The 22,664-nt window shown below is 39.5% G+C and overlaps 2 protein-coding genes across 4 annotated transcripts in view; both read right to left on the bottom strand.

Moving 5' to 3' along the window:
* Positions 1 to 345: 345 nt before the first annotated feature.
* Positions 346 to 6,872, bottom strand: ZNF639 (zinc finger protein 639). 3 transcript variants are annotated; one of them, XM_082486977.1, is made up of 6 exons: positions 6,813 to 6,872; positions 3,923 to 4,057; positions 3,450 to 3,526; positions 2,773 to 2,880; positions 1,769 to 1,912; positions 346 to 1,575 (listed from the first exon to the last, which is right to left on the bottom strand). In XM_082486977.1, exons 3-6 carry the CDS (start codon positions 3,505 to 3,507, stop codon positions 428 to 430), a joined length of 1,458 nt encoding a protein of 485 aa, XP_082343103.1. In that variant the 5' UTR covers positions 3,508 to 3,526; positions 3,923 to 4,057; positions 6,813 to 6,872; the 3' UTR covers positions 346 to 427. The 3 variants fall into 3 exon arrangements, with proteins under 3 accessions (XP_082343103.1, XP_082343102.1, XP_082343104.1); XM_082486976.1 differs by lacking the exon at positions 6,813 to 6,872 and having other exon boundaries at positions 3,923 to 4,091; XM_082486978.1 differs by lacking the exon at positions 6,813 to 6,872 and having other exon boundaries at positions 1,775 to 1,912; positions 3,923 to 4,091.
* Positions 6,873 to 13,916: 7,044 nt separating this feature from the next.
* PIK3CA (phosphatidylinositol-4,5-bisphosphate 3-kinase catalytic subunit alpha) overlaps positions 13,917 to 22,664 on the bottom strand; it is a 42,899-nt gene continuing 34,151 nt past the window's right edge. The window contains exons 15-21 of the mRNA XM_082487459.1: positions 22,245 to 22,351; positions 21,570 to 21,691; positions 20,944 to 21,022; positions 18,295 to 18,465; positions 17,624 to 17,741; positions 17,297 to 17,448; positions 13,917 to 15,761 (exon numbers count right to left, since the gene is read on the bottom strand). Coding sequence (XP_082343585.1) covers positions 15,491 to 15,761; positions 17,297 to 17,448; positions 17,624 to 17,741; positions 18,295 to 18,465; positions 20,944 to 21,022; positions 21,570 to 21,691; positions 22,245 to 22,351 — 1,020 coding nt within the window. The 3' untranslated portion in view covers positions 13,917 to 15,490. The remainder of the gene's footprint in view (positions 15,762 to 17,296; positions 17,449 to 17,623; positions 17,742 to 18,294; positions 18,466 to 20,943; positions 21,023 to 21,569; positions 21,692 to 22,244; positions 22,352 to 22,664) is intronic.

Below are 22,664 nucleotides of genomic sequence, written 5' to 3'. Positions count from 1 at the left end.
AACATCAGCACAATGAGCTGGTGCCACAGAGGGTAATATGAGCTGGAGATGCAGTTGAGATCAGTGTGGCATTACTTAAGCGTGGAACTAGATGTTGGCTTTCTCTGTCTCATTTTAAACTTGAGCTGCTCTTGTACATCAGATGTGAAAGTGCAGGATGACCATCAGAATTGCTATCACAACATGCTACTACTCCCACTGTCCCTCCCCCCCAAAATCTGATCCATCACACTGTAAATGTGATTATTCTTACTGAAACCCCTAGGTAAGGAAATTCACAACACCAAGCTGTTACACATGCTTTGCTGATATAAAGAGAAAAACATTAGAATTGTATAATTGCTGTTAAAATTGTATTTAATATCACATTTTAGTGACTGGAAGTAAATTCCAATTCTAACAAACTGATTACAGGGAAAGAAAGTAATCAAGCTGTCTCATGTATCTGAAGATGACTTAAAAGATCTTTTTCATTTCCAAACCTCATTAAACAATCGGTACATTTATGGGGCAAGTCTGCTGAATGCCTGAAATCCAAATGAGTTTTAAGGTCTTCAATCTGTCCCGTTGAATATTCACAGTATTGACACAAATAAATCCCTTCAGATAAATGAGAGCTTAAATGTTTGCAATATTCCAACATACCTGAAAAGCCCTTCCCACAGTCATCACAAACATGAGGGAATATTTTGGTGTGTTCAATCGCTACGTGCCTGTTGACATTTGTATGCAGCCTGCTCCTAAAGCCGCACACTTGGCATACAAAGAAGTTTTTGCATTTGTCAAAACTGATTTTGTTTATGAGACTGTACTGTCCGCGCTCCTTGTTATTATAGCTGTCGCTTAACTCTATCAGTCGACATGCATGTTCGTTCACCACATGGCTGTGCAGATCTTCCGGATCGTTTGTTTCATGCTCGCAGAACTGACACAAATACTGCTCATCACAGCTGTGTTCCTGGAAGTGCAGGTACAACTCACTGCTGGAGGAGAACTGCATATCACACTGCTCACACCAATAAAGGTGGTCATTGAAGTGAGTGTCTGCTATGTGCTGACTCAGATTCTCAAATATCACTGTTTTGTAATCGCAATATTTACAGATGTATGGATCCTCCTCATGTAGCTTTACATGTTCAATGAGCTGCACTTTGCTGGAGAAGGTTTCTTTACAAACTTTACAGATGTGAGTGTCTGTACATGTCTTATGCTTCAGGATCATGTGCTGCTTTAAATCAGAAAAGTACTTGCTATTAAACTCACAGAGCTCACACTTGTATAAGCCACTGCTGTTGGCTCTCAGCAAAGGCCATTTCTGTTGAGCTGTGATATTCAGAGCCTGGTTCTTCTCAAAGATTTTACAGGTTTCCAGAGGGATTTCCTCTAGGTCCTCAGCTTCTAGCTTCTCAGGTGACACAGTTTGTGTTTCTATATCATGAACTTCTACAGCATTCACTTCTGTTGTAGAAATTTCTACAGTTTGAATATCAAGAGGTTTCTCCTCTTCTGTAGGGCTGTCACTGAATATAGGCGAATCACATAAGTCTCTGCACATTCCATTATTAGTACCTTTATCTGCAGGAGGAAATAGATAATAAAAACAAAAGGTTAAAAAAAAAACTGCAAAAAGCAGTTATTTCCCCCTTACCAGACTATGCATTATGCTTAATTCACAAATAAATAATGTAAACTAAGACCAATGCTACATTAAAAGCCAGCAGCCATGCTCTCCAGCTTCCCAGCACCTAAGCTGCAAATACACATTTACCTTTACCTTTATCCTTCTTTTTAGGGTCTGTATAGTGCAACCCCACAACGTTTGAATGTGACCCACTCCAGTGAGAAGTCCCAGCATGCACTGGACTCCCATCATCATCTGTGTCTAGGCTCTGCACAGGACTGTGGAATCTACCTGCAAAGATAAAAGGATTTTCTTTCATCATTCTTCTATTACTAGCATTGTCAGGATTCTTTAACCATAGATCTTATTTACTATTTACTTATTCTAGTTGCATAAATTTATCTTTACATATTAATCGCATCATAACCTACATTAAAGAAAGTAACAATAAATACCTTAGAAATTATTTCCATACATGCAGGAGACAACAAAAGAATTCAAATGTGGCAGCTCTGTCTTTAAAATTTCAGTAAAAAATAGTCAGTTGATTATACTGGAAAAAACTTAAAATCCTTAAATGAAACTTTACATTCGAAAGACATAATTTAAAAAAAAATAGTCTTAAATACTTCTGGACATCACATTTTAAAATAGAATACTTTTTAAGACTTATGAAGAGTTTCTGGCTAATTTACTAGAGTGAAAAGAAAAATAAATGTAATAAAAATCCATCCTCACATTTGTGCTGCTAAACTTTACATACACTAGTGGATGTTTTATAAAAAGGCTTTTTTTTTTTTCCATAAGTACAAGTACATTCAACGTAATAGCTGGCAAATTCCATCTGAACCCTTAGATTATTTACATCAGCTTTACATTACCTAGCTAGCGGATGTTTAGATGAAGAAGTCTAATCATGATTATAAATACTGTAAAACTGAAGGATCTTTTTGTCATCATCATTTTTTAGTTTGAAAATTCTATTTCAATTACAGCGATTAAACAACCTTCCACCAGGATAACACATATCAGATCACAATGATGCTCAGATGTCACCCACTACATATCTTGAATCCTATTTACTTCTATGAATAAGAGCGTGACACACTTAGTAACAAATTGCAGAACAAGACCCCAAAACGTAGTCTTACCTCTGTTTTCAGAAAACCTTATATCTGGCTGTTTCATAGAACAGACACTATAGCAGTGGTCAGAAAAAATTCCACTGTTGTCTATGTATTTGCTTGCACCTGAAGAATCTAAAAAGAAAAAAAAGAAAGTTAAGTTTTAATGCTAAGACAATGATGTAGCTACATATGTATTTAGTGCACCAAAATTCTCTTCATCGGGTGCATTTTTACTTCTTGTGTTGGAGGAATTCTGTGCTGGCCTGATAATGTTCCTGTTTACAACTTTCAGTTGCTGCCCGCTCTGATGTGTGGAGTATTAGATACAATCATCATCAACCTGCTCCCACTGAAGACAGTGACAGGACCACAGTTTGTCCAGTGCTGACCACTTCTGGACACCCCCATTCCAACTTTTACAAAATTCCTCCCCTTGTGTGTTAGTAGAATCATCTTCATTTTGAAGCCTGAGCAAGTTTCCCAGTTTGCAGGGAGCACAGAACAAAATCGTTCAGATGCGTTGACTGAAAGTGGCTAAAGAGCAGAGTACACAGAGGGGGCACTCAATACATTTGGACCAAGATTTCTTATCCCACCCTTTATGTTACCGATTTTCCATATATTAGCGCATGTGGTCCCTTCTCATAATAAAGTAATTATTTTGAGAAAAAGAAGTGCACAAACTCAAGCTCTAGACTGACCTGAATATCGAGAAGGGTGTAGAGTCTTCCTTTTCCTCTTTTTAGGGTGTTCATTCATTTTGAACAGTCTAAATTAACTGTAAAGTGAAAACATTCAAGTATTAGGCAGATTTGGTTTGTATGCAGTCTATCTTTCATCACCTTATGAAACAATACAAATATTTTGAAAACCCTCACATTAAACACGAGTTTTTTTTCCTACTCCCCTTTCTCTCCCCCAGCCCATTTTGTTACAGTTAAGATTAAATGCACACAAGTACTGAAGTCTAGTCTCATATTCCTGCCCTGGAACAAAAGAAGGTTCATCATAAAGACAGACAGGTCAGGACTCAGGCACTCAAGTACTCAGTGTAAACTATTGGGCAGTTCTTCAGCACCCTGTTGCCTTTTGTCAGAGACCAGACATTTTGAGGCATAGTCCTTTAGATAAAGTTTAAATGTTGAAAATACTGACAAAAGTCATGCTCCCTTACCAGAAATCCTACACTCTTCAGTACCAGCAAACAGAGCAGCTAAGAAGCTGATGGCTGTACAGCTTCCAAACGTAGCAAATACATCAGCTTGAGATTTTCATCTATGGAGTGACAGCATTTCAAAACACCTTAAAACTTGAGCACAACATAGAAAAGAACAGAACCAGATACACAAGTATTACAAAGAACGAAGCTAGGGAAATTGAAGCTAGAAAACAACATAAAAAGTTGATACTAATTTTGATTTAGAGTATCAAAACTGATAAGGTGGATGCATTAGAGCATTTGTTTTCCTTTTGTGCCAGGTTAGTTGGCTTTCGCTACACTTGGCAGCTCCTGACAACAGTAAAATAGATGGAGACAACACCAAAAATACTCGCGCTATAAACTGGCCCAAGTAGTTTTGAAGAAGTGCTGCAAAGATGGGCTCTGATGTGGTTTACTGTAACAGTAGAGCATTTACGGGCCCAGGGACTTCTAAAGCCAATGCCATCAGAGGTGAAAACAGCAAAAAAGGCCCCTCAGCAAATAAATGCTGCTCTCGTGAAATGATTCGTCTGAATTACAGTTTTATTTTAAGGGGAGGATAACAGGGAAAAAACAGGGGGTTTAATACTATATCACGGTCTAGAAGTATCAAATGCCCTGATCGCTTTTTCTGATTGCGAAGGCAGAACCCGCAGCGCACCGAGAGCAAGCGTTAGCCCCCTTTACGCGGCTCGGCCTTTCCCCACGGATCGGCCCGGAGGACAGCAACGCCCGTTACTCCGCTCCAGCGGCGCTCCCCGGTACATCCTTCATAAAGACGGGCTCACCAAGGCCCTAAACCGCGAGATCCCGGGAGCCCCCCGCGGCCTGCGCGGAGGCCGGAGCCACAGCGGGAACGGCGGGCGGGAGCGCGGCAAAGGCGCCGCTCCGCCCCTGAGGCGGCGGCGGGGCGCGGAGCCGGGGGCAGGGGCGAGGCCGCGGCCAGGCTCCGCCGGCGGGGAGAGGGCCCAGCCGGGAACCGCCACCCGCCTCGGCGCGGCGAGACGCGCGGGGCCGGAGGGTGAGTCATTTCTCCCTCCTTCCCTCCCTCGGCGGGGGACGGGCCCCTCGCCTCAGGGCGGCGGGTGCGGGTTCGCGCTTCAAATGGCGCCGGGGCGAGGGCTAAGATGGGGACGGGCGCGGGGCGACGGGCCGCGCCCGGCGGGGTGAAAGGCCGGAGGGAGGCGGGCGCCGGCGGCGCCACAGGGGGTTTGCCGGGGCTGCGGGCGACGCCGGCGGCCGCTCCCCTCCCTCCCGCCTCGCCTCGCCGCCGGGACTCACCTTCCGCTCCGCGCCCCGCCACGGGCCGCAGCCGCCTCCGGACGCGGCGCTCCCCGCGGGGGAAGGGGCGGGGCGGGGCCAGCGGCGGCCGCCGGTAGGGCGCCCCCTGGGGGCCGCGCCGGGCGGGCGGCTCCTCACCCCCGCCCGTCGCCATAGCAACGGGGGGCTGAGGGGGGAAGGCCCCAAATAAACCTTTAATTTATAGACCATACTGTCATGCTACCTCTTAAACTAAATGGTCAGAACGGCTCTCCAGCACGTTTTCACACGCGGGCTTTGCCCGCCCAGGGCCTGTAAAGCACCGGGCAGCAGTGCCTCTCACGCGGTGCCATCGCCACGCGGACGTTCCTGTTTTACACGGGAAAGGTTGGTGTCAAAGTGCCCAACCTCGCACAGCTCAGCTTCACTTCTAGCATCAACGTAGCAGCCGTCCATTAAAGCTGCTGTATAGCAGAATCAATATACAATAAGGGCTGGAGAATTAAGATAAGCAACTTTCCCCTTTTCAAAATTTTCCAAATTTATAATCACAAAAGAATCTCCCTTTTTCCTCATTTCATCTTCACTTTTTTTTTTATGCCACAGTAAAGAGCAATAAATTCTATTTCCCCACAGAGCAGAATATTTCAAACATCGTATTATTATTTTGAAAAATAAGCCATTTATTCTGAAGACACAAGGGAGGCCATTACAGTCACTTAGTTTGATGACTCAACACAGATCAGGGAATTTCACCAGGCATTCCATTCATTGAGCTTTTCTGCTCTGGTTTAGCCTGAAGTTACCTAATTTTAAGATCAAGCTTTCAATTAGCAGAGAACCCACAACATCCCTAATGTTGTTGCTCCAGTGATTAGTAAAAAAATTGTACTGTGCTTCCGGCCTCAGTTTTATTCGTTAGCTGGAAGTTGAAACTGGACTCACTCTGTTTATAAAATCCTCCCTTCAGCCTTTGTCGTGGATCCATGTCTTCAGGGTAGTGTGATCTGGTTAGAGCCACACAGAGCGCGCTTCACCCTGCCATCACAGGGAAGGTTTGCTGGTAAGCAAAGGTATCCTTTTGAAGACACGCTGTTGAGCCCTCAGAAATTAAACAAATGTGGTGTATCTATTACCTGCTGAGCTGACTTACCAATCAAACAAGATCCTGGCATCCCAGTTCAGTTTGTTCTCTGCTGCTTATTCCAACCACAGGAGCTGAGGGTTCTCCAGGACAGCTTGTGTTAAAGTTCTCCTAAGTTGGTTATAGCCACCCAAACAGGTGGATGCTCACATGTTTCTCCCTCTATTCACCAAAATGTTTTCCATGTGAATATTCCAAAAAAGCACTTTCCCCAGTTCCCAGCCGAGGGCAGTAAGGAGAACTTGAAATCCCTTATTTGCCAAGAGAAAGGAAAGAAAAAAAAACCACCCCAAACCATTGCTTTGCTTACAATTCAGCCCTGCTTATTGAGACAAACACAGACTAACCAAAGCCCAATACATCATCCACACCTCTTGACTGATTTCTTCTCCACACAAAGCAGCACAGCCCAGCAGCACCTATGCCAGACAAAGAGACAAGACTCAGTGAAAGAAATACCTGAGGCGGATCGCCTTTGAGGCCACAGATCCAGTTCGAAGTCACAGGCATCAGCGTCATCAATGCTTTAGAGAGAAAAGTCTAGATGAGTCTTGTTTTTTAAACCGTTGTGTGCTTGGGATGTTCAGACAGCTCTGGGTCAGGTTTTAATCACTCGGAACCCATTCCAACTGGAAATACAGAAAAGCCCATGTGATATTCACCTTAAATGAGCAACACAGATGGCGCTTATTTCAATTAGCAGGGATGTATCCTTACCAAAATAAGAAGAATGCAGTAAACCCTTTCTTTAGTGAAAGCATTAAGTGTAGCTCACGATAACCTTTGCTGAAGGTAGATTCATTAGTGTTTAAAAGGCCATATAGGAAGTTATCCGAGGTATCTAGCACCAGCCTTCCTGCTTTTTTGTTACGTGGGTTCAGATTTTGGATCAAGTCTTCCCAACGTAGGTTGGAAACCAGACTGATTTCCGAGCATAAAATCAGAAGGGCTCACTGAGATTACCGTGCTAAAGCAAACTGCCCACATTGCAAATCATTCTTATGTTTCACCAGCATTATTTTGCATGTTTTCCATGATTTTTTTGATGCTTTAGGGATGGAGACCTAGAACTACCACAAAAATCACAGCATGGTAATGGCAGCAAAGTCTAAAATTTGTATTTGAACAAGAACTGATCATCCCCTTTCCCTGAACCATCCTGTGCATTTAAAACAAGGTAGCACCGCTCAAAACCATTTAATAGTTACTAAAAAAAGGTAAAACTCACCTTACGCTGTAATAAACAGAAGTTTTAACCCATTAGTTCAGGTTACTGAACTACCTACTTCAAAATCACCAGCCATAGTTTCATTTGCCCTCTTCAGACTAGAGCTTAGCTTGAGCTTCAAAGTAAGTGTAAGGATAATTATGTCCAACTTTTATTACAGAGTAGGAATTCCATGCAGACTGAGCACTTGCTGGAACGTAGCCCTTTTCAAAGCTAGGCACTGGGGATCTGAAACAGAATCGACCAGCATACGAAGTTTAAAGCTTACTGGGGACAAAGATGCGTAGAAGTGACCTGATTAAAAACCCTGACACGTCCCTCATCCCTCCAAAAAAGTTACATTCTCAGCAAGGGAATTCAAATCCCTCCCACAATAAGTTTGTTAGCAACTGAAGTCCAAAGTAGACCAACACATCCACAGAAGCAATTCCATTGCAGTCTCATGCTCTTATACTTGCCAATAATTTCCCAAGTGTTTCTTATTCTTTCAAAATTCATATTTGATACAAAAATACAACCTAGTTTGTTTTTAAGTATAGTTTTGGTAATGAAAGCATGAAGGATATTTTTAAAAAAACAAACCAGATTGATTTAGCAGGGGCTTTAAAACCATCCGGCTGAAACACTTCAATAACAACTGCTCTCTTACCACAACTTTTACAGCCCACATCTAAAATAAGGTACTTATTTTGAAGTGTACAAGAATGAATGCCACGTGCATCTAGGAATTCCCACCCATAAATGCAAATTCTATTTCTGCCTCCCACACCTCCAACTCACTGACGTACACGATTTCTGTCTCCTTTCATCTTTTTTGAAAGGACAGCTGCAATGCCAAATCACACCTCCAAGAATGAAGATTCCTTAAATTCTCACTTCAGAACTCACAAGTGTACCAACCATATTATTTTAATTTAGTTGTTAGTATATACATTAACACTCAAAAGTGTGATAAAAAACGAAAGTAGTTTTTTTTAATAAACAGCATGTGATACAGACCGCAAAGATAAATAAAAAGCAGACTTTTTACAGTTTCCCATGAACATGAACTACAATAAGTGTCACAGGCAAACCTTTTGTTACTTGAGTAGCACAGCAGAAGGGAAAAAAAGGGTTCTGTGTTTTTTTTTTTGTTTTTGTTTTTTGTTGTTTTTTTTTTAAAAAAAAAAGTACTGCAAGACTATTCTCAGTATGACAACACATGCATCTTGCTGCATCTTAAATATTTTTTTTGCCCATTATTACTAAAAATGTCTTGCTTTCTAACTACTTTACCACAGGACCTTTATTACAGAATGACATACACATGGCAACATCTCCCCTGCCACCCAGTAGTGGTTATTTCAAAGATAATCATCTCATTTCTAAAAGCTCATTTGAGCGCTGGTGGGTGTTTACACTCTGCTTTTGAAGCAGACGTAACTGCTACTGGCTTCAGCAAAGTAACGTATAAGCATCAAGAGATTACACCCTCCTGGGCTCTATTTATCCAAAATGCCACCGGGACCCTGGGTTGCCTTCAGAGGAGAGCCTTTATCCTTCCCCTCTGCTCAGCACTGCTGGGGCTGTGTCTGGAGTGCTGGGCCCAGTGCTGGGCTCCCCAGTATGAGCCACACACATGGATATACTGGAATGGGTGCAGCAAAGGGCCACGAAGATGACGAAGGGATAGAAGGCTGAGAGAGCTGAGATTGTGTAGCCTGGTGAAGAAGCAGCTCAAGGGGCATCTTGTCAATGTATACAAATACTTGATGGAAAGGAGTAAAGATGACAGGCAAGGCTTTTCTCACTGCTGTCCACTGAAAGGACATTAGGCAATGAAATAGAAGAAATTTCATATAAACATTAAGAAATGGACTCTTCTTTCTTGGACAGACTCTAAACCCAATGGGATGATGTCCTGGGCAATCTGCTCTAGCTGACCCTGCTTTGAACAGGGCGGCTGGACCAGATGATCTCCAGAGGTCTCTGCCAACCTCAATGAATCTGTGCAATTCTGTGAAAATTCTTGTGATTGTGGTGCCAGTTGCAATGCCAATACTTTCAAAATTTCCAGCCTGAGAATCCAGACCATCAGACTGCAGCCGTATGTATTTTAAATCCTTTTCTCCATCAGGGAAGAGGATTTTGATAGTGTATGTGGATATTCACAGTTAAAACTTGCAGAGGTGCGAGGGGCTAAGGGGGAAGGATGATACATCCAGATGGTGAATTATATATACATTTATCTTCACAAGAGAAGATGAAGAATTTGGACCATGGTGGCTGTAGAAAAGGAAGAAGAGCATTCATCTCTTCCTCGCTTCCTCTTCTTTCCCATGCCCCAAATGAAACAGTAAGATAATTTGGACAGTCTGGGCAGTTGATAATTCAGGATACAGAACACTATTCATAAAGCCTGGGGATAGATTAAATGGACTTAAACCAAAGAAACAAAACAGAATGAGATTGCAGCTATAAGTATTTGTGTTTTGCCTCTTACAGATTAACTACGCTACAGCAGATGTAAGAGTCTTAGGAGGAACAGCTTCTGCTTGAATTAGGCTTTCTACACCTTCAGCAACACAGTTAGGTCAGGTTTAACTGTGATTAATTTAATACTGGAAGAAGTTCCTAACAAAACTGACGCAGTTACACTGAACTAAATGGTTCCTAAACCAGTTTAATAGCTACTGGAGAATCAGCACTGGAATTTCAGGAAGAGTCAAGATAGAGCAAGTGTTATTTTTTGCCTTATTTATGCCAAAGGAATAATGCAGCACATACAGAGGTGACAGTAAGGACACTTAAACTTAAGACACATTTATGCAAACCACTAGGAATGCTAGCTTTGAAGTACAGGCAGCGCATTGCTTCAATTGACCTTCTCTTACAAATATTTAATGTTGTTCTTATGCTAAGGGCGTGTCCCTATTTAGGGGAGGAGGGTGTTGGAGAGGGAAGGGAAGAGACAGGGACAGAGTGATCCACCTCTGGGTTAGAGTCAGGAGTGCTAACACAGTAAGACCTCATACTTTTAAGAGTCCATCCCATCAAGCTCAGAAGTCAAGAATACTATACCGCAGGTTAAGAACAACTATTTTGCCTGAGTGTGAGTTCAACAAGTCTTTAAGCTATGAAAGAGCAGGTTGAGGAAACATCTAAGCTAGCAAGCAAGAAGAATCCTGGAAGTCTCAACAATGAAAGTAACTATAGACAAGATTAGGGAGTTATGAATCGGCGAGCTGAAAAGGCTAGTTAATAAAAACTATTTCAAAGTAAATTTGTCAAGTGTTTAATTGGGCTGCTAGTAAACATTCCTCTCATTAAGAGAAAATCTTTCATACTGAATCATATGAATAGGTCATCTGGAACTTTAATATACATATAGTCTAATTCTGATTTCATATGCTGTTGTAAAAACAGAGTGATTCTGATGAAATAAGTATAATATCAGCATAAAGTAAAATCAGAATTTCTCAAAGACAAGAGCACCTATAGATTTGGTTAGTGTATGTAGATAGAGAACTTCTATATCCAGTTTCCAGTTGGTTTCCTTTCATTAATACAGATGTAAAAAATAAACCAAACCAAAACAACCAAACCTCTCCCTTCCCCCCCCCCCGCCCCGAGCCCCACACCAACTGCAGGGGTGGCGAGCTACACATCATATTGGACAGACAGAGCCTCACTCTAAACCGAGACAACTTTCAGCACAAAAAAAAAAGATACAAATTCATTATTTGTATGAAACATGTATTGCAAAATTAAGTTGGGATTCAACAATCTGCAACAACATCCACAGCTATAGAGTATTTAAAAAAAACCAACCAAACAAGTGTGGTTCTTCTTCCATTCAAGTAAAACTAAACAAAATAAAGAAACATGGAAGTTAAAAAAAAAAAAAAAATCTTAGAAGCAGCAAGTTACAATTCTTTCTGTAATACCACACCATTTTCATTAACTTGAAGCATTTTAAAGATGTCAAAGACATCAACAAAATAGTAATTTCAAGTGGCTTTTTTGATAGTTTTTTTTTTTAATGGGTCCAGCCCAGGTCTGCAACCTGTACAGACATGCAAAACAGGAGGAATTCAGAATTATTATTAAGAACAGACATTGGAACATGCCAGTTATAAAATGACAAAGCAAAGAAAATACCTTCAAATCGTCAACAAACATGGGCTACTGACTGCTAAAGGGCATTTAATATTTTACATAAAAAGGAAAGTTGGAAAAAAGCCAAAAACAACCCTCCAAACCACCAACAGCAGGCTCATCACATACAAAGTTCTCTACGAGCTTGGTAATTTCTATATTGCCCTTAATATGCAGGCTTATATCTTCTCCACAAGATGCCAAACCACTAACAATTTTGGTTTTATTTAAATGTGTTTTTTTTAAGGATTATATTGAAAGTGTGTTTCACCTATGAAAAAACGACTAACGCACTCCTTCAAAATAGAAAAGAGTGCATAGGTAAGTCAGTACAGGTGCTTTTTCTACTACCTTTAGGAAAGCAAAGAATCTATTTTTAAGGAAAACTAATCAGCAGCAGCCTGTTCTGTCATTAAATCAAACATAGTTTCACAGTTGAAAAAGTTACTGGTTTGAAATTTGTATTTCACTAAATCACGATTTCCTAATGCTTTGTAATAAATCATATGGCCCAATGCTGGGCTCCTTGCTCTGGCAGTCCTACTACAAAGTTCTGCGGGAGCAAAGTGTTCAGATTCAATTAAAGCTCAAAACAAGCTACTTAGTGTTTTGTGCATCTGACTCTCAGGCTAAAGGGAACACTTTGAAACCTCCATGAAGTGGGAATAATTAAAAAATAAAAATCCAAATTCCAAGCAATCTCTGTAAAAATCTAGGGCTCAGTTACAGATGCTTTCGCAGTCTGTAAGCAGATCTTATTTCCGATACTGAGAACAGATGACATCCTCTCATTTACACCAATGCAAGTAAATAATACCTCCACTATCTGCAGTGAAGTTACATCAGCACTAAACTGGCATAACAGGATAAGGTAATCAGGGTTGAATGCTTTGATGCTTAAAAAGGGATTTTTTTTTTTTCCTGAAACACTGGCAGAATGTTTTTCAAATGCCCATCGTGGTTACTGTAAGAACAACCACTTAAAGCCCATGAGCTTCTCCTCCTTTTTTTAATTTTACTTAAAGGCTGTAATTACCCCAAATCATATTATGCCTGTATCACTATGAAGTTTCCTTTCTTTTACTATTTGATGTTCATAGTAACTTCTACAGCTTGTGCACAGCATTTAGTTGCAGTAACTTTTGGAAACAGAGCCTGATTCCTCATACCTTTCTGTTTGTGCAAAAAGGGTGCAGAACACTGTATGCTTGAACTGAAAGACATTTATACTCATATTTACACAAGTAAATGGCTAGGAAAAGGCAAAGTACAAAAGAAGTTGGGCTCATAACATCCAATAAATTCGAGTTGATCTTTTCATCCAGGCTGGAAAAGGCTGACCATCTCTTAGATCAACGAGGTAAAGCATTGTTTCAATACCAGATAAATAAGGGTGATATAGCACCTAATGTGGCATTTGTGCAACAGTTTTACTCAGTTAAATTAAGAGTTATGGCCAACAGGGTTTCAGATTTTGTGAACTAAATTTAAACTGAAACTAAGCCATGTTTTAAAAAAGCTAAACCATTAGAGTGTGTTGACTGTAAAATAATACATACAAGGGTAATTTTGCTCTAAAAAGTATGACCAAGGTTAGCAGGAGTTAAAATATTCGTATGAACAAAAAAGAAAATGTAACAGTCAATAAAAAGAGTAATGGGAAGTCTATTTGACTACTCCAAAAATATTTAGTGGAACTAAGGAAATAAAACTTCACATTCCCCATACTATTCTTGGAACTTCTGTAGTTTTCACAAAAACAGGTTTCCCCCCCCAACATCAAGTATCCATGTGTGCAGCAATCAACTGCAGGATCTTGACTATGAAAGTGTCTTGAAAGACCAAAGTTTTGGCTTTACCATCCCCAAAGCCTTTCATAATGTAATGGATTGCACATTTTTAATATATTACAATTTGCTAAATGAAGCCAACCGCTCATTACCTCATCAGTACAGCCCGCACAAAGTACGGTTTATTTATATACTTATATTCTAATCTAACACCAGCTGTCAGCGTATTTTATATTACATGTGGTATTGCACTTTCTGAGTGGCACCTCGGTGCGTGTTTGCAAGTGAACGAGCTGAACTCTCGAAAGCCCCAGGCCTTTGGAATTGACTCCAAGTGCTGCCAATCTAGCAAGTTTAAAATGTTAGGGTGAACATCACCCTCAGAATCACGGGCTTCACTAATTAAAAAAACCCTGTTTACTAATTAGATAAACAGTCCTACCTGAAGTTGTGCATAAGGGCAATCTGAAATCCTCAGTACTCTGAACAGTTTCAAAAAGTGATGCCAATTAAACTGATTGCACACATTGTAATTGTGCTAGAGGACAGCAACTAGATTTACAAATATATATTACACGCATACACACACAAAACAGACAAAGCTATAAAATGCTTGGTAACTCCACATGCTTTGAGCTAGCCAACGTATCTGCTGTATGTTGAACTGCTTATTATTGATCATATTGAAAATCTAAATTGCTATTTCTGATGCATTTGTTGCTGGATTAAACAGCCACTTCCAAAGGAGGAAGAAAGAGGAGAAATGGTGGACCCAAAGACTGAGGGTTTAAACGTACGCTCCTTGAATAGCCAGCATATCACTTCAGTAATGTGAAGAGTGATGCTCAAAATTTTTTGAAGAGACTTAGGCCAAGTTCACCTCTGGCATTAGTGGGTGTATCTCCCACTACTTCAATGGTACTTGTGTCCTCTTTCACCAGGGCTGAATTTGGTCCTAGGAGTATATCTGGTCACCTTCAGTGACGTTAATGGAAACGGGAGTCTTGGACAGATAGAACTGGGCTGCAAAATTAAAAGAGTGAATATTGGACAAATCATGTAAATAAAGAATATATATTAATAATAGTTCCTATTATATAAATAGCCTTTATAAAAAAATAATCTTTCAATAATTTTAATAACTCACCTTTCTTTAGGTTCTGGAAAACATGTATGAAAAAAATCTATTCAGTTCAAGTTAGATTAAAGCAAACCTAAGATGAACACTACAACTCTCTGTTGCACTAAACCCAATTCTGACCATTCAATTTCCAGGTTAGTCAGTTTTTGGGGATGATAGGGAGTTTCTTTGTGAAGGTATGAATTGCACCCCTAGAAATACTGAGCAGAAGAAACACCATACTGAATGGGCCTATTTCCTACTGCTTTCAGAAACTGTGTAGATGACGGACCCAGAAATCAAAAGGTCATCTAAACCCCGTAAATGTTAATGCCTCTGAGCACATTTAAAAGGCACTGTCCTCTCACTATTGTTTTTAGATCTTTGACCTTAAAACTCCTTCCCTTCAAACTATGCTGCATTTAAATATTTGCTACCATTTGAATTCTCTTTCCACTCTTCTCAGTCCAGCATAGTCTCTACCTGCTGTACCAGATCTAAGGTAATATGTGATGGACTATGTTCATGCTAGCACTATTTTCTTTTTCCTTCTAATTTATCCTATCAATTGAAAAAAGGAAACATTCTTCCAAGTTTACCTTTTTGAGCTTAAGGCATAACATGAAGTCACACATCATACTAAAGCTTAATTTTTGAAGTGTACAATTTTAGTGCTATCTGAAACCCTGTTTTACATTTTTTTTGACAGTTGTCTGAACAGTTCATCTCTTTTCTTGACATAAATTCTAATGTTGTTCGTGGTTTGTGCAATTCCTATGCAACCAGTCTTTGCTGCTAACGGGTATTAACAGTGCAGTACCCACAAAGCGGGCTATCAGTTCTCGTTTTCTTTGCTTTCATTTCAGTTCAAAGCATGTTGCTTTATTGTGTGGAAGATCCAGTCCATTTTTGTTGTCCAGCCACCATGGTGAGCATCATTCATTTGCTTCATGAAGTACTCAAGAGCTTCCTGCTCGGTTTTGTCCAATGCAAGGGTCTTTCGAATGTACGCAATATCGTCAAAGGACTGCAGTTCTGGCATTCCTGAGCCAAGCATCATGGAGAAAAGATTTATGAAGAGATTAGCATGCTGCCGAATTGCTAGATAAGCCTTATAACACATCTCCTGAAACCTGGAAGAGACAGGGAAAAAAAGCTCAGTGTATTTCCCTATTAGATGCACTTCTTCACTTCCAAAACAGTTTTCAGGTAACTGGACAGTCTTAGTCTAATAAGAACACCGTAATGTTGCTGAGAAAGTATCCTCATCTTCCTACTTAGGTTATCTTCATTTCTGTAAGAATTAGCGGGGGTCAGACTAACACAATAGCCGAACTGAAGACAGGCTTTCTAGCCTTAAACCTCATTTGCAATTCATGCAAGTGTTGTGCACAAGTTTATGGGAGTTCACAGAGCCATTTCAGTCATTGTTACTGACATTTCAGATTTCTGAGCACACTTCCTGATATACTGCTGCAAACAGCGCTTTCCTGGTTATCATCAGAGATGCACTTCTCTGCTGTAGTTTTATGAGGGTACTAGCTGTTGCTCCTTAGATACTCTGGAGAACGCACTGAAGCCAGGGGCATTTGCTGTATCACAACATTGGGTGAGAAGTGCTCGTTTGTGCTGAAATTGCTAATTTAAGTTAGGTTAAAAAAAAAAAATACAAAAAAGCTTCCCTGCAGCATTTACACAGATGCTACAACTTAAAATTAAGATTAAAATTGAAACTTCTCAAAGACTGGATCTCCGGAAAGCCAGATACTGGGAATGACTCCAGCAACTGAATTTATTTATTTATTTATTATTACTACTTAAAAAGTTCTCATTTCTTAGGAGGTTCTTCAGAATGTCACAAACTACACAGGCCAGCTGAAGAGCTGATAGCACAGCAACTATAAGAGAGAGTATTGCTGAGTGACCTGCAAGGCTCTGATGCACATTACACCTGACATAGAATCATAGAATGGTTTAGGTTGGAAAGGACCTTGAAGATCATCAAGTTCCAACCCCTCTGCCATAGGCAGAGACACCTCCCACTAGACCAGGTTGCCCAAGGCCACATCCAGCCTGGCCTTTAACACCTCCAGGGATGGGGCCTCAACAACCTCTCTGGGCAACCTGTTCCAGTGCCTTACCACCCTCGGAGTGAAAAACTTCTTCCTAATGTTCAATCTGAACCTGCCCTCTTCCAGTTTAAAGCCATTCCCCCTCGTCCTATCGCTACATGCCCTAGTAAAAAGTCCTTCCCCAGCTCTCCTTAGGCCCCCTTTAGATACTGGAAGGCGGCAATAAGATCTCCCCGGAGCCTTCTCTTCATCTAAGAATTCTCAGTTTTTGCAGTTATGCAACCCCAAGAGAATTTTAAGTGTTAATTAAAAAAAAAAATCCAGATATTAAACAAATTATCTTTATACACATGTGCTGACCCTGCAAAGCTCAGCTGAGGTTTCACGAACCAAAAGCCACGTAAGTGCTAAGATCACCTACTGATTTACCAGTGGATAGCTGATCTTCAACTAAAAAATTAGAACACACCCACTGCAAGCCAATTAAAATACTACTTTTTCAGTTAAAAAGTCTAATTATTAAAGGTCACCAGTAGTAAAGTGCATTTGAGGTACCAAATAGTCTGGAAGTTAAACACTGAATAAAAAGGGCTCACCTTTCAAACTCCCTTGTTTTGGTACATTCTTGGGCTCCTTTACTAATCACTATTAAAAAGTCTTGCGTTAAGACGAACGGCACACGCTCTCTTTTATAACCAAATTTTTTCTTCTTGTGATCGAGGAAGTGCCCAAAGTCAATGTGAAACAGCTTGGAAAGACAGAAAGGTATTTTAAGATTAGTAATTCCTTCTTTAAGTGATGTCAGGGTAAAAATAACCATTTATTTATCGTTCAGAAGGATTTAAAAAAAAAAAACAACAACCACCACCTCATGTCAAAGTGAGAGATAACATTATGCTATGGTTTAGAAAAACATCTCTTACTTGTCCATCATCTTTTACCATGATGTTACTATTGTGACGATCACCGATGCCCAGTATAAAGGTAGCAACGCAGTAGCCGGCACAAGAACGTGTAAACAAGTCAATAGCTGCATCATACCTATTGAAAACAAAAAAAGGAGACATTTTCCTACAGATATTCTAACAACACAAAAGCGCAGGTTTTTTTTCTTTCCCAGCCCCCTCTGCGCCCCCCCCATTAAGGAAGAGCCAACTTCTACTATCTTCTTTCAATGAAGCAGAGTTCCTGGACTTTTTATCACTTTATCAAAGTAAGGAAGAAATTCAGCATACTCTGAAAAGAGAAGTACTTACAGTTAGATCATAGAATAGTAAACTAGCTATTAAATTGACTGTCCCTCTTTTGAAAGCCAGAGGTTTTCATTTTGATGAGCCCCTGTTAAAATACAGACTTAAGCCATATCTTCATAGTTCTATCTCCAACTTATGCTTTACTGCTGAGAAGTCAGACAACCACACAAACTCACTGAGAGAGCTACAAGCAGGAATACTACACAAATGAGGGCAGGGAAAAAAACCAAAACAACTAAGTACAGATGGACATGATCTCCCACTTGATGAGCTTCAGTTCTCCTGAAGTTTCCATCAAAACCAGCACATGAAGAAGAAAAACAAGCAACAGGAAATCTCACATTTCTCCTTTGTTCTTGTCCTTGAGCCACTGATGCAATGTATGGCTGTTGAACTGCAATGCTCCTTTTAAGCCTCCTTTACACTGAATCTGCATGATTGTATGAGAGCTCCGCACTACCTCGATGAGTCCCACACAGTCGCCAATAGACAAACAACCATAAGGCAACATCCTGAAAGACAAAGGATTGGTGGTTTTTTTTGTTTTTTTTTTTTTTTTTAACAGAGTTAAGTTTCAAGACAGCAAGCAACAGGCATGTTTGATAACCCTTATCAGGTAAGTGTCATCTGTTACTTGCTTTAGGTTATGAAAAACTGTTTTAATGTTTTATAGGTGTATTATCATTAGTCTTGTGGAAAAAATTGTACCAGATAATAGCAGAGTAACATGCCAGCCACTGTATCCACAAATGTTGTTCTTCAGTTTTACATCAGGACAAAAGGTTAAGACAAAATTTTATTAACACGTTCTTGGAAGCCTTGGGGAATACACTGGAAAAACTCTTAAAAGGCATTCAGCATGATTTAACGAGATCTATTCAACTATATTCAAAGTGAAGTACTAGAGATAGAAACTAAGCATTCAGAAAACCAATGTTAGGATTTAATGGATTACTGTAAACAAGTAGCAGATAGTACTTTATATGTAAAACCAGCATGGGACCTTCAAAATGAGTTTCCAAATAGTACATGAACATATTACAAAATTGTAACTGGAATGTATAGTCACCAACATTACAATTTATCCAGATGTTAACAGACTAACTGTAAACACATATTTATTCATGGACTCTTTAAAGAGCATCATAAATCACTATTCTGTAATCTGTAAACGAAATTCAGAGGATTATCTCAGTAGCCTATTTCTCTCTTTACAAGCAGAAGAAATTAATTCCTCTGTCTCCCTTTTCTTCCACAGGTATCTTTCCTCACCCACCCCCCCCCCCCCCAAGTCTGTGTTTCTTCAGTTACGTTGACAACATTTTATCTGAGAAAACTAAGTCAAAATCAGTCTTTTATTCAAAGACCAAAAGAAACATGGCCATTACCATGTTTAACATCCTCTGTTCAAAGATTTGTGATAGAGGGTCATGTACCTAAAAGCAGCCCTTTTGTCTCCTGAAGTTTCTTTTTTTGGAGTGAAAGTATCATACCTATAGAGTAAAACAGCCTTCTAGGAACACTGGAGCATCAAAAGTTTTTTTGTTATGCCATGGTGAAAAAAAAAAAAAAAAAACACACCACAAAAAACAGAAAAAACAATCTATCCTTGTTTTGTATTAGACCTAAGAATCTATATAACACCAGTGCAATGTTTAGCCAGTGGGAGTGACTGCTGGTGTTGCCATGGAGGTAGGCTTCTCCATTCCGGATTAACAGCACTTTATTTGCAAGTACTAAAAGTATATTTCTATTTATCTATCTACATTTGCATTTTTAGATAAAAGTCGCATTTTGAGATTGAAGAAAAACAGTGAGACCCATCTATTTTCTTAAGGATGTGGTATAAACTTTGGACTGTTAAGACATTCTGTACCATAGAGACAGAGTTTAGTGGCCTTAGTGGGATGTGTCACAATTTTTAGATCCTTAAAAGATTTTCTTTTTGTCCACTATTGTTATCTGTAGCTTGTACAAGATTTAGAGTCCATCAATGGCCTCATCTTGCATGCTCATTTCAGCCTTTCAGTATAGCAGATGGACAGTTGGGAGTTTTTTCGTTTGATTTTTTTTTTTTTAAATCAGGTTGTGACTTACATCATACCTATTCAAGTTCTCTTCTAAAGCTCCATGCTGCCTCTTGAAGAAGAATACTGGCAAGAGCTAGGAGAGCATGTATTTTTGCAGACCATAGCTGACTACTCTTCAAGACATGAGCACTGTGAACTCTGCAAACCATTCCTGGACAAAGCCATAATTCTGTCATTCATTACAGTACTAGAGACAAAACAGTTGCCCTGACGTGAGAGACGATGTAGATCAATAGGTCCTTTCATCTAGATGATGAGGAAACGAGAACTGGAGGTGCAAAGCATGTATTTGGTTTGACAGTGCAGAGGCAGCTCTGTTGTGCCATCACCTAAAAATCTACCATACAGCAAACACGTATTAGGAAGTGGAACCTGTCCAGCATCAGTATTCCAGAACCAGAATAGTTTATACTGAACGACATTCTGCAGAAGCTACTGTACCTACAGACTATTTCAAGGTGGAGAAGCTGCATGTATATCAGACTGGGTAATACCTACTTCGTGTACTGAAATGAAGATACCAACTACAAAGAGTCATTGGCTCAACAGGGATGCAAGTTTGGCAACTTGTTCAAAGAAAATCCTACAGATACTATCAGTAGACCAGACTGTGGCTAGTGTGTTTGCTCTTGTAGCTCTTCCTGGTATGTAGATCTCTCACAGCCACTTGAATGAGACTTAAGTATTTTTTAAATACAATCTTATCTTTACAGAACCCAGTAGTTTAGCTAATTTAATGTTATTTAAAAAATAAATTAAAAATCACTCAGAAATGTACAAACATGCCTATTTATAGCATTTCATTTATTACCCTTGGGACAAGTGAAGCAATCTCTGGTAACAAACCAATGCAAAAACCATTAAGAACAGTATTGCTTGAGAATGACCTCTAAAGCTTACCGAAGATCAAGACCCTGATTTTGCCAGATGTTTTCCATAATTCTAATTATCTGAAGTGTCAACATGTCCTGACGCAAGTCTGCAATAGTCAAATACATAGAGATTATAAATGTCGTAACACCAGAACACTTTGTTACATCTTGTTTTACTTTTCCCCCCAAAAGTACGTCTAAAGGAAATTAGGCTTGCATAGTTTAGTGTAAGTGTAGATTCTTTTCTCTCAATAGAGAAAAGCAGATTTTAAATAGTTGAGAATGTATATAAATTTATGGTGGTGATTTCAAAGCTATTTAAAAATATACATGAAAAACATGACAATGGAGTTACAGATTACATATCTGTAATATCTTGAAGAAATTTTCAAGTAAAAAAACCCAAAGTATTAAATAATATCATGTTCCACTGCAGCAGACTGAGCATCTTAGAACATACAAAATTTGTACATGACTGAGACAAATACTTACTTGTGCTTAAATTTTTCCAGAACAGAAAATTGCTTTACTTAGACGATTTCTTCTTAAAGTTTTTTTCCAACATATGTATTTTATATGCTTAGAAAAAATACTAAACAGTAGGTTAGGAAAATAAACAGATGTAGCTTTTGAATTACACTTGTTTTTCCTTACCGTCTCCGTTTTTAAAGATTATCTCATTGTTCTGAAATAACAATTCAGACATAATATCTGGGTTCTCCCAGTTCAACCACAAGGGCCTTTTTGCAGATGACATTATCCTGCACTCCTCAAGCCTATAAGAGAGATAAGATTTCTACAATATAGGCAACAATTTCATTGTCATACCATATTTCTGTAATAATACTAAGTTATTCCCGTTTTCTTCAAACCCTTTGAACTAGTATCAAATTAAAGATGCAGGAGTAACTGACAATCAACCACTTTTACTTTCAGCTTCAAACTTAAAATTAGTAAGTGCAGTGTTAGCCATTTGCTAAGCCCAACAGAAGAGCTGGCTACATTGTAAATTTTCCTTTGGCGGTCTGTGTTCCTTACAAATGGCAAAAGGACTGCAGACTGGGTAGTACCTACTTTGTATACATTTCCTTTCAAATGGAAAACACTCCCTTCACCTTAAAGAACAGCTAACTGTCATGTACTCTAATCTGTTAAACCATTGGACTGAAACTACGTCTTTCTTTATGAATTACTCTGCTATAAATTTTATTCAGTTAACTTTGAAAATACTGACATCGAGTATGTCAACATTTAGCCTTAGCGTTGTTAATATTAACTTTACTAAGCATTTACTTAAAAATCTAGACAAATTTCAAAACAAGACAATACCGAAGATTTCCTAGTTGATGCGCAGGATTAAGAGGAGAGATAAAACCTTGTAAAGCATCCATAAAATCTGGCCGTCTCATTTGTTCAACAAGAAACTTCATCTGTACCTGATAAATAATCACATTCAGGTTTTGAGAATGCTAATTACATGTAAACGAAGGTACATATCAGATTTCAGCTTTGGTTTTAAAGCATGGGTTTGCACAGTTCCAACATAAGCAACTCTGCTTAGCCACACATTACACAAAATGAAACTCTAAACTTTAGTTCTACTGCCTTAAGAGGCAGACAATGGCAAAGCACACAGAAAATATTACAGCTTCTACGATAACATACAATGTACTGATGTTAGCATGAATACTTTTCCAGTTAATCAAATAAAACACTGTTCTAAGCAATTCCTGTGACTCAACAGTAACA

This window comes from Vanellus vanellus (assembly GCF_965231255.1).
Source record: "Vanellus vanellus genome assembly, chromosome: 8".
NCBI classification, from domain to species: Eukaryota; Metazoa; Chordata; class Aves; order Charadriiformes; family Charadriidae; genus Vanellus; species Vanellus vanellus.
The sequence above is the reverse complement of the archived record's forward strand: the minus strand, read 5'-3'. Positions and strand labels throughout refer to the sequence as shown.